We start from the raw sequence: 12,189 nt of genomic DNA, 5'->3' as shown, positions 1-12,189 counted from the left end.
GAAATGTGAAATCAAACCTAAGTCTGCAGTAAATTTTATTTTATTATTTTATTATTTATTTTTATTTCGTGACATACCTGTCATGTGCCAAGTTAACTGGACGAAAGAAAAAAAAAAATAATATTGTCAGAAGAGAAGTTTGTATCAAAAGCAACGATGTGGATAAAATTTTATAGCAATAACGGCAAGCTAAAAAATTAGAAACCTTTGACAATTAATCAATGAAATTTGTCAAGAATGCTGCTTTCTTTTTTTTCCTGTAATTTCAACGTACGAGCCTGAAATCTGTAACAGTGCAGTAATTATAATTTATTTGACGCGTATAACAGTTCTGCATTAAACGGGAACGATGCAGTTCTTCTGTAACGCAGAAGCTTGGAAATTCAGGGCTGCGATGTGAATACGCGTGCATGCGTTTATGTACGAATGTCTGTGTGTGTATTAATAATCGCAGGTTATTAATTCTGCAATTAAAGTTCACCATGCGCACGGCGACAGCAGCAGCAGTCGCACAGGTTAATGTAACATAATAAGGCGCAGTGCACTTCATACGCGATATGGAACAAGCGATTATAAATGACAACGTAAACGGAGGCAATTTCAATTGCCCGAAGAAATAAAAAATCACTACCGTCAGCCGTTCAATTAATCTCTCTTCGTCTCTTGTCTGATAAAAGAAACAAATTCACCAGATTGTTAAAAGCGATTTTGAACATAAAGAAGGACAGTCTGAGGTTAGTGAAATAAAATAAAATGTATTAATGAAAACAAGGCGCGATTTAGAAAAAAAAAAAAAAATCATACACTTGGAAAATGATTGTAAATCTGATTGACGAATGAATTTGAATACGTGGTTGTTACGCGGGCTGGTACTTTTTTTTTTTTTTTTCTTCCCAATAAAAATAAATTCGACTCTATGCAGAGTCTTTGAAAGAACTGTAAAACGACCATCGTCCAAGGATAAAAGAAAACAAGTGTTTCAAAAACTTCAACTCTCTCAAATTCATGTAAAATGCGGTTCGGGTGATTCAAAATCAAAGTACATTAAATCAATGACATTTTACAGAAAGCGTAGAGTCACCGTGTACGGCATTATCTAAACTTTCATCTAACCCGGCCGGTTTTCATCTAATGCCTCCATCCCCCCCCACCACCTTCCTTTCAACCTTCCTCCCCTATTTTCTATCCCCGAGTGAGGAAGGGTTAGAAAGGAGATCGCGTACGTGTTTGCGTGAATGCGTGCGTGTGTCTACGGGGTGGAGCTAAGCACGGGGGTGAAACCAAAGGTGGGGGAGGGGGAAGGGGAATGAAAGCTGCGGTTCGTCTACGTCACACACAAGTGCAACTCGCCTAGGCGGTAAGGATTTCCATGGATTTACAACCCTTTCTCTGCGCTAGACGAAAATCAAAGTTCTTCGATATTTTAGCGATTTATAACTTTGATTTCGAAAAGCGATTATCTGAGAAAAAAAGCGGGGGACGAAATTGAGAATGCTCGAGATGATGGGAATGACGGTGGCAATGTGGTTAAAAATGTTGCAATTTTTTTACATGCTTGCGAAATTGTTCGATAACATATTGTTTATTTGCCCAATTAAAATTCATTGACGATTCTTACTCTTTCATGGTTAGGTACGGAATTTGCTCGGTGTGACGTTAGCGACGAGTTATCCTTCAAAACATTCCTAATATCATTTTATATTATTCTATTCAAGTGCTTATTCATACATCGCTTCATACGGCGTTGAATAAAGTCGGCAACTGATTCTGACTCGAGTTTGAAGATCTTGGTTAGAAAAAAAAGACTGAATCAGAACGTGAAAGTAATTCAAAACTAACGTACTAATGACTTTGAAAGGCACAGTGTAGAGAACTGGAAACCTTTTTACCACCCCCTCACGGGATGCTCTTCTCCCTCTATTCGCACCCTCCACCCCCCCCCCATAATAAACTCACATTCTTAAGCACGACGACTTAATTTACATTTTAACTGCTTTGTATAAAAATTCCGTCGTCGAGTCATCGTTCCACCATTCGCATAAAATTTCAAATCTTTCAACCACCTTCGTATCTTGTTCTATAACCGAAATTTTATTATTCATACAATTTCAATTAGTGTTGTAATTCAATGAAACCATTCATTACGTGAAAAATCCTGATCGAGACTAAAGCCCTGAATATTTTCAGAATTTAGTTATAAAAAAATTGTGCCATTTCAACTTGCATGGTTGAAGTGAAAATAAAAAACAGAATCTTTCAGCCTTGCAATTGCAAATTCAAAGATTACCAACAGTACAACGGTAAAACCGAGAACTGTAAAAATATTTTCAAACTGTGAAAAATCGCGGACCTATAAGCGTGAAAAGAAGAACCAAAAGGGGGGGATGGTGGGGATGAAAGGGGTCGAGATTCGCACCTCCGGATAAATAAATGTTGAATAATCTGGAAGGGGTGGGTTCAGGGGGTTGATGGGACGGCCCGCGCCGCGCCGATGATAATCTTGTATAAAAACCGAATTCGGGGGGTTGAGGGCGCTATTTATTCGGGTTTAATCACCGCGTGCGCAGGCAGGCGGGCGGGCGGGCGGGCATCAGCGCGGCGCGAAGAGTGTTAAAACGGCAAAGCGGCGGAGGCCTGGATCGGGGGCGGCGGGGGTGGACGAACCCGAAAAAGACGTCGGCCTGGTTCAATACCGGGAATCGGGAGCGGCGCAAGCGCCTTCATTTTGTTTTTCCACCGGCGCGTTTTCCTTTTTCCAACATGGCCGCTGTCTCTGAGCCTAGTCTCCCATGTCGGTAACGTCGCACCGCTTCGGTCGCGCGCCCTCCCTTACCAGCCGAGTCTGCGCCGTCCCGAGGACCACCCCGTACTCTCAGAATTTTAACCCCTTGGGGGAGGGAAAACTTACCGAGCCGCCGTCGAGTCGACTGCCCCGCCATCTTCAGGACTCGACGCTTCTACCCCTGCCACGCAAGTCTTTTGGCGCTGCTTTACCGTTGCTCTGTCTTCTCGCGGCTCCCCTATTTTATGCTTTTTTCTTTTCCATTCGTGAAATTTATACTGAGCTCAATTTTGAATTTATGAAATTACACAAGATCTAAAATTTATCACGATGAACGTTTTTTTCTTTTTTTTTATCCGATCGACGATCATTGGAAAACTGTCAAAAATCTCTATCGACTTCAACAAAAATCATATCATTTTAAATTCTTTTGCTTTAGATTCGATCTTGATTAAATTAAAAAAAGCAACACCTTGTGTTAATTATTTTTTTCCCAACAAGGCGCTGCTTGAACTTGCTTAAAAATGATCGGTGAAAAATAAACTCGAGCAAATCAAATGATATGAAAGAAGAAAAAATTTAAGTAAACTTCTAAAAGCAGACGTATTTAACGTTGATAGAACTGATATGAAATTTCTGTTAGCGAACAGGAATGAAAAGCGAAGAGGTTTGATAACAAAAATTATTGCCAAGTAGACGGACAAATTGTATGTAATATAAACATAAGTATATATACATACATATATAATATATATAACGTATAAATTTGTAGAGATCGAAAACTACAACCGATATAAATTCTTGTAAATATAATAACGTAATAAATTTCATCCCCCATTCAACTTCCTTTTTCCGTATCAAAAAAGCCTTCGGAAAATTTTCCTTATTATGCAGTACAACCGCATGATGCAGGACCATTTTCTAATCGCGAGCATTGCATCCGTGACCTGAAACATAAGATGAGATATACTTTTTAGTTCTCGTATCTTTCGTTCTATGTCAAGAATAATACGAATACGATTTTTCCTCTCTTAATTAGTAAGTATTATTGTGCGATTCAACTCGTAACGATATAATTATACAAAAACAACAAAGAAAACAACAAGACAAAAAACTTTCGAACGACAATTTCATTTCCCGAATTTTCTGTAATAAAATGAATGAAGAAAATAGAAATGAAGGGGGAAACAGAAAAAAAAAAAATATTAAAAAACGCAGTGAAGTAAAATAAAATAAACTCTGCAGAGGGTATAATATCGTTGGGGGGAGGGTGGGGAGGAGGGAGGGGGAGGATTGCTGCTGCGAGCATTTCGAGAAAGAGGAGGATGAACCCGATTTAAACGACACCGTGGCGCCGCCCCCGAGTCGGGGGTGGTTCTATACGGCTATTCATACGCGAGGCAATTTTCTCCTTTGCGTCTCCTGCTCATGTAACCTGCGCACATATATACATATATATATATATATGTATATAATCAACATGAGGCGAAACCAAGTGTGCGCGGAATAGATGCTGCAGCATCCCCTGCAACTTAGGCTGGTACGAGGGAAACTTTGTGCAGCTCTAAGGGTGAAAGGAGGATGAAAGGAGCCGGAGGGAAGGGGTTGAAATTGTGCAATTTTATTTTACAAACGCCATCGTGGGTCTCGTTTTTTTCCATTGCCTTTTACATTTCGTTTTGCTTTTTCATTGAAGCAATGTTTTAAAATTAAGGCTGTTAAACCTAATCTCCAGCAGGGAAAAGAGGCGCGCGGGGTTTCGGGGTATAAAAATGTGGCGTTCGTTCGCTCGCCCCCCCCAGCTAGCAGCCAGAGCAGGTTAAATCGCCCTACGAAATGTTCTTAATATCTGTCCGGCCTGGATTATATACGCAAGTACTATTGCATGTATTATACACACCTGTATATATAAATATACACGAGGCGGAGGGCTTGTGTGGGTCTAATTATATCGTACACACGTTTTTTGCCTGTCCTCTGCCAGTGAAAGTGAGATTTTGTTCATTTTGTGCATTCTGTACTTTTCTCTCTCTCTCTCTCTCTCTCTCTCTCTCTCTCTCTCTCTCTCTCTCTCTCTCTCTCTCTCTCTCTCTCTCTATTCGTTCGCAAATTCCTCTGCCCTTAACTGTAAGATTTCTACAAATTTTACTCGTCAATTTCAATTTAACCCGTGGATCGGTTATTTCGATGAATATAAATAAATATACTGGAAAAGCGTTTTGAACAAAGACGCTAGAAAATAACGTAAATAAATTTCACAGCTTAATTTATTAGTCACAATTTTCCGAGCCATTGGCTTCTATTTTTGCTACTGATCCTTTCGCATTTTTCTATTCCACTTTTGCTTTTCTGTTACAGGTTCTTTTTTTTTTTTTCGTATGTATCGTTCATCGTTGGAACAAGAAACAAGCGTCGAACAGCTTCGTTGGTAAAACCTTTGCCGGGTGAATTCGCAGCATCCAACTACGCGACGATGGTTCCGCAGTTTTCCACCTTGCAAGAGAGCTGGGCTGAAAAGGGTTTGGAAAACTCTCGCATGGCGCAACAAACCATCGAAACCATGAATACACGTGTAAAGGTAAGCCACACGCAGATACACGCATACTAATTCGAGCTGAAATATCGCCGTGCGAATTATCATACACAATCTGAAATTAAAGGACCGAAATTTCGGGCGTTGAGGGCGGCGGTAAAGGTGGGGGGGGGGGGGGGGGGCGGCGAGGAAGAGGGAATGGAAAATAATTTCGGGTAGCTTCGCGTTTCCCGCAGCCTCAAATTTTCGGGGGAAAATAGGAAGGGGCCATTGGTGCGAGCGATGGAGGCCGAAAAGTAGAGGAGAGAAGAGAAGAGAAGAGAAGAGAAGAGAGAAAATGAGGAGAATTCGCCCGTTCCCGGTTGGCGAGAGCGAAAACCCCGTATAAATATATATATATATATATATATATTCACCGGTTTACACAGACGCGGCTGTACGAACATTCGCGAAACGTGGCGGAATCTCTCTCCTTCTCTCCTTCTCTCTCTTTCTCGTTATCCCATTCTATCATTCTCTCCCTCCAGCTGGGTGGAGAGAAATTTTGCCGGTGGGGTATTTTCACCTTTTTACCCCTTTTTGGTTCTTTCCCTCCCCCACCACTTTTTTTCAACCTCTCTTTTATTCTTTTTCGCGAGAGAGGGGGTGGTTTTCCAGGCAAACCTGGGATTTTTCTTCACCGGCGTCTGCGCGGCCACGCCCTTACCAGCGATGGCGTCCTCGATTCTCAACGCAACGGGAAAATTATTATCATCCTCCGAGAACCGGCGCAGCATGCGGGAGGGGGGGGCGGTTCCACCGGTCGTTGCGAAAATTTTTTTCCTCCCCTGTAACGTCGCCTTTTTTTTTTTTTTATTTCATTTCAGTATCAATTTTTGTTGGTTTCTTTCCCCTGTCATTTTTCTTTTTTTTTTCCATCGAGTGGGGGATGGGGGGGGGGGTGACTTTTTATCCTCTTCCACTCACTCTCTACATCTCCCTTAATTTTTCGAACGAGGAGAGCGGAGGGACGATCTCATCTCTTTTACTTCCCCTATTCACAGAGAAAGAATTTTTCTTATACCGTCAATTCGTTTCTTTTTTTCACCCTTCTCGCAAATTTTCCTTTGTACGATTACAAGCCCCTGCTAATCCACGGTGTAAGGGTGGAGATATCAGAGGGCAGAAATGCTGGAAATTATAAACGGGTATGATAATGTCGTTCAAATCAACTTCTTTGATGTTCTCTCATTTTTTCGTTCTCCTTGTGATGTTTGTTTTCTCCTGTTTAATATCGGAAGCCTTGTTTCCTCTTATTCTTCACTTACAATCAGTTTTACTCGCTTATGTCTTGACAGTTTTCCAAAACTGTGATGAAAAACAATCTTGGAAGATTAACAGAAGTGCGTATTCTTATCGTATTTCGGTGATCCTTCGCGCTCAAACCGTTAATGGATAACCGGAAACGTAAACTAATCATCGAGAAAGAAAATAGTACATCGAGTGAAATTTTTGTCAGATACCTTTATCGTCTCTATCACTAGCAAGTCCTTTAATTTCTTCAAGCTTTGTTTCATCTTTACAGATAAATATAAAAGACCCGGAAAAAATTATCCACTATCTAAGAAACAAAAATTCTACTTTACAGTGAACATGGTGTGTTTTCTTTCACGTTTTTTTCTATTCACAGTTCTTTACCCTTGAATTCGTGGTTTCAAAATTCCTTCAATTTGTAAACGTATAATGAAGGCTTGTTAAGTGAGGCTACTTGTTTTCTCTTAACCTTCTCCAGAATTCCATCTCTATTTCTATAACTATCATTTCATTTTCTTGGGGGGTCAAACGTACAACGATCTTATCCATCGCGTCTCAAAATAAGTATGAGAGAATATCACGAAACGAAACAAAAAATAAAATAAAATTCGTACACAATACGCCGGCGTTATCTACTATCGTAAGCAGTACCAAGAAGAAAATACTTGGGTGGGGTGGGGGGGTTGAAAAGAGCAGAAGGGGAGAGGAGAGGTTGAAAACGGTAGTTGCGCGTGGAGGGATGAAGGCGGGGAAAAATGTTGGGAAAAAAGAAACCCCACCAGAAATAAAAGGAGGAAAATCGACAAAAGAAGAAAATAAAACACACACACACACACGCACAAGCCCGGGTGAAATGGAGGTAGGGAAGTAAAAAAAATTGCGAGAGGGGAAAGAAGGAAACCGAAGCGACGCGAGTCAATCGTCTGTTGGCTCTTAATAGAAAAGTAGGGTCGATTTATGAGTTATAGGTAAACCAAACGAGCCCCACCTCCACCCCCACCCCCAAAACCCCAACCCCCGACTCCGATTCCGCGCGCATCCTGCACCGACCGAACGATACCCTCGAATCTTTTTCCCTTTCACTTATTCGCCTATATCGCTGCACACACGTTTCTCCGTGTAGATATACGGATGGTTGGCGGTTCGTTAGTGTTGCGAATCGCTCCGTACTGCATTAATACGCCGATATAAGCCGCGTGTGCGTTACACGTAATAACGCGACCTTGAACCGAACCTTGATAAATTTTTTTTCAATTTCAATTCTTTCGCTTCTCGATTTTTATATTCACTTTCCTTGCTTTCCCATATTCTTCGTTATGCGATTAAAAGATTTTTTTTTTTGATTCTTTTTTTTAATATTCTGTCGCACACCTTTCGTACAATAGCGATTGATTTTACTTTGCGGTTTTTTTTTTTTATTTCATCTTCTTCGCGATTCTTCACTCTGTGCTCTTTGAAAATTATCCAATTACTGAAACATCGGATCGGACGCGGTTTTATTATTATTCAAATCTAATGATAATTATGACACGTAAAATGGTCTCGAAAATTCGATTTTTTAATTTTTTTACTTTCGCAGCGTGTCGCAGGACAATTATACACAGCGTGTAAATTTCTCACCGAATATTCGCAAGATTCGCGAATGTTAGATGATGAAATGCGCAAATACATTCAATCTTTCATCATACGCATAATGTTGTACGTGTAAGACACGATTTAAATGCGAATAAATGTCGTCCGTCGTGGTTCAGGAAGGTAGAGGGTAGGCATTGTTATATCAACACACCGTGACTTCAGAGGTATCCTATGTACACAGATGGGTTGTACATAAGATACATGCATCATAGCCATGTGAGAACCTATATACACACTGTCTGTACGTAAATTCACGCATATGTATTATATACTTGAACCTCGAACAATTCCGCGCGAATTCAGTTTCGTAGTAAAATACCTGTGTAGACATACGTATATTAATTTGCCTGTGTGTGTGTGTGTGTGTGTAACTTTGCTACCGTGTGCCGCGATGCTTTGTTGAAGGAGTTTGTGCAACAACGAGAGCCGAGTACATGCGTGTGTTTAACCAACTACACTATACGAGAGAGGATCGAGTTTTGGCCTCGCCCGATTTTCAACCTGAGTTTAAATTCGCTTCATCCCCCCGCCCCTCCACTTTTGCCACTTTGCGTTATTTTGCGGCTTCTAAATCCACCCAATTTTCGACAAACACATATGTTACACTGTCCGCTCGTCTACATCCTTGTTCGCCAAAACCAAATTACTCAAAACGTGTGAGAGGCAGGAACGTAAATACATGCGAATCGCCTGCTATCGCGTAAAATTAACAAATTAACCAATTTATTCGTACTATGAGTTTCGTTATTCCGTCATTTGGTTCAATTCGATTTTGTATTTTCAAAACTCCCAGAATCCCACCGCTGACATATGTGTAATATGATTCCGGTTAGATCAATGAATCTTAGTGTTAGGAAAATGGAGCCAACGTTCTTTGTCTGAATTTTCAAAACTGTCCTCGAGTCAATTTCGACCAATTGCGGATAACCAAAAATTCGTATGCTTAATCTTCTTCTGTAATAATAATGGAGTTCATTTATCGTTGAAATTCGAAGGTGTGAGAAAGAAAAAAAAACAAGCAACAAGAAATCGATAAAAGAAAGAGGGTGACGTATTTTGAACGCATCTAAAGTCACGGTGCACTTTGACGATGCTGTTGAACGATTGCGAAAAACGACGTATCAATCCAGAGTTCAAGTTTGAAAAAACACAAAGTGCGCTAATTTGTTGCTATCTCGAGCGAAACGAACCGGTCATTTCCATGGAAGTGAAAACAGCAATTTATCATCATATATATCAAACAAGCATAATTTTCCGGGATTGCGTTCGCCGCGTTGCGTTGGGACAAAGTTCGATATGCGGAAAATCGTTGAACTGCCATTTGAGTCTTCGGGCACAGAAACAACACCGACCGCATAAGAAGGAGGAAAATCCAGATACAGAGGAAGCCGGGGAGGCAAAGTAAAGTATAAAAGCAGAGCTAGCCGGCTAGGCGGGTGCATCTGCAGGGGTTAGTTTTGAGGAAAGGTATGAAAGGGGGATGCGGGGCTGTTATGAAAATTGCGCGTTGCCATTATAATTGTAAAGCCAGCTTTCCTCGCTCGGTGCAGCTTCTCCGGGGGTGGTCGACGGCTGAGAGGGTTGTTACCAGGGGTGGTTCGCGAACGTATCCCGGTCTCGGCGGCGCTGAAGAGGGAGAGGCGGTGAGGTGAGGTGAGGAGAGGAGAGTAGAGTAGAGTAGAGAAGAGGAGAGGAGAGGGCAGGGGGAGGAGGGCGGTCATTTATTTCTCCGCGCGGCATAATTTATCGCGAGGATTTTCGCGAGAGCACGCAGAGCAGCCGGCGTAAACGGCGAGCGGTGAGAGGAGAGAGGAGAGAGGAGAAAAGCGGAGGGAACGAGGGCCGCGGTTCGCCCGCCAACCTTTGCGCACGCACGCTAGCAACCCCGCGCCACCCCCGCCGCCCCCTGCCCGCCTCCCTGGGAATAGGGAATAGCCGCGCTGCGAGATCGAGCGAAAGCTAAAGGGATGAAAATGGGAGTAAGGATAAAGGAACTTGCATGCCAGACCTCCGCACCCGCGGAAATATCACTCGCCTGCGTTGAATTTAAGCGCGGGAAAGAGAGAGAGAAAAAAAAACACGCATACCTCAGTTAAACAACCAGTCGCAAATTTATTATCGTTCTATGAATTTTAGTGTTGTTCGACATGATTACGTTATTTCTTTTGCAATTTTTAATACGATTTCATTGGGTGTGGATCAAAATTCTTTAAGATGCGGAGCTTGTATAATGTCGTGATATCGGATCGAAGGTTGGCAGGTTTTAACGGCGCAAAAATTCGGGAGCTATGCACTCTGAAAAAAAAATTAAGGGTGGAACTTACCCCACAAGGTTGAAGAGTAAATGTTTTTCGTACATTTTTTGAAGAGGGAGGAACTGAATGGATATTTTCGAAAATCGAAAGATGTTTTATTTGTAGTTTTAACGACATCTGATCATTTTTTCAAGTCATTTACACCATAATTGATCAAGTTACTAACTAAATTACACATCGGGTCTTATTCGCGTTGGTAATTTTGATCTGTAATCAACGAAACTAGAATTTTTCCATTCTTCAGATTATTTCTAAGAATATATTAAAGCTGAAGTTTTTTTCATTCCCTGAATGAATTTTGCTGCTTAGCGAAACTTCAAATGTATTAATGATCTTTCGCATCTGTTTTCAGACCACATGTGACTGCATAGGAATCTCGGACACTCGATTAAGGGATAGTTCAATTCACTCCTTTGGCGAACCTCGATATCTACAACAGCTTGCAGCAGTGCTGAAGCAGCAGGAATGGACAATATGGTGACCTCATTGTGAAACGTGTTGAATTAAGTGTATGTGTTATAGGAATTTTAGGTGATATCTGAGAATACGGATATGCATTTAGAGGTGAAATAACGATACTGACTTAGTTTTTCGAAGTGTTTTAAGCAGAGTAACAACGGTTTTCTATGGTAATTTAGAGTAGCTGCCCGACGACTAACACAATATTGTTTTACATTTTTGATACGTTAGTATAGAACAAGTCTGAGTACTCTGTATAACAAAAAATTAATGCATTATTGCACGTGTACAAAATGATTGTGAATTATAAAATTAAATAAAGGCTTGTGTGTATGATTCATGATATTTGAAGAGATCTTATATTTTTTACCTAATGGGACCTGATCCATTGCTATCCTTGAATTTACTATTTTCAAAATAAGTAACCCTTCGGAACGACGACTGGCACTTTCAGGGATCATCAGCTAAGAATTTGCGCAAGACTTTCAGTATTCGACACTATTTCAGTATTCTTTCAAAATATGATGCGTGTGGATGAAATCATGCCGGACTGTTAGATGGGGGTTTATTATCGTGTACAAGGAGCTCTTCCAAAAACAGGGACACGTTGATTGATTAATTGACTGCATGTGATGTCGACGCTGTATGACTGAAGCCATGCCTGCTTGCTTAAGAGGGCATGTGATCGGTAATTTTCCCGCCACTTCGTATTAGAACTAAGCAAATCGGAGAAATTTCAGCGAAAATGACTCCTGGTAACAGGAGCACAGGAGAACCGAGGAGCTCTTCCGAAAACAGGGACACATTGATTGATTGGTTGCCTGCATGTGATGTCGACGCTGCATGACTAAAGGCATGTCTGCTTGCTTAAAGGCTGACGCCGACTAGACCGCGGCGGACGGCGGCGGACGGCGGCGAAATTTTCGCTCATACAGTTATCCATATAGGTGTTCACACTAGACGGCGGCGGACCGCGGCGGACGGCGGCAATTTTTCGCGAGTTCCAGGTTGGGAACATTTCGGCGGTGCGCCGCGCATCGCCGCGCATCGCCGTCGTCTAGTGTGAACACCCGACCGATGCCGAAATTCATCCCAAGTATAAAAATAGGGAAACCTACGTTACTTTGATGTAAATGGTTATGGTTTACAAGGATTCTTTTCATTCTCTCCGC

At 41.5% G+C, this 12,189-nt stretch overlaps 1 protein-coding gene across 1 annotated transcript in view; it reads left to right on the top strand.

Annotated features, from left to right (window-relative positions):
- Positions 1-11,339, top strand: part of LOC124223029 (uncharacterized) — a 291,603-nt gene extending 280,264 nt beyond the window's left edge. Inside the window, exons 12-13 of the mRNA XM_046634639.2 lie at positions 5,141-5,360; positions 10,911-11,339. Coding sequence (XP_046490595.1) covers positions 5,141-5,360; positions 10,911-11,039 — 349 coding nt within the window. The 3' untranslated portion in view covers positions 11,040-11,339. The remainder of the gene's footprint in view (positions 1-5,140; positions 5,361-10,910) is intronic.
- The last annotated feature ends 850 nt before the right edge of the window (positions 11,340-12,189 follow it).

The sequence above is a fragment of the Neodiprion pinetum genome, chromosome 7, assembly GCF_021155775.2.
Source record: "Neodiprion pinetum isolate iyNeoPine1 chromosome 7, iyNeoPine1.2, whole genome shotgun sequence".
Classification (NCBI taxonomy): domain Eukaryota; kingdom Metazoa; phylum Arthropoda; class Insecta; order Hymenoptera; family Diprionidae; genus Neodiprion; species Neodiprion pinetum.
The sequence above is the reverse complement of the archived record's forward strand: the minus strand, read 5'-3'. Positions and strand labels throughout refer to the sequence as shown.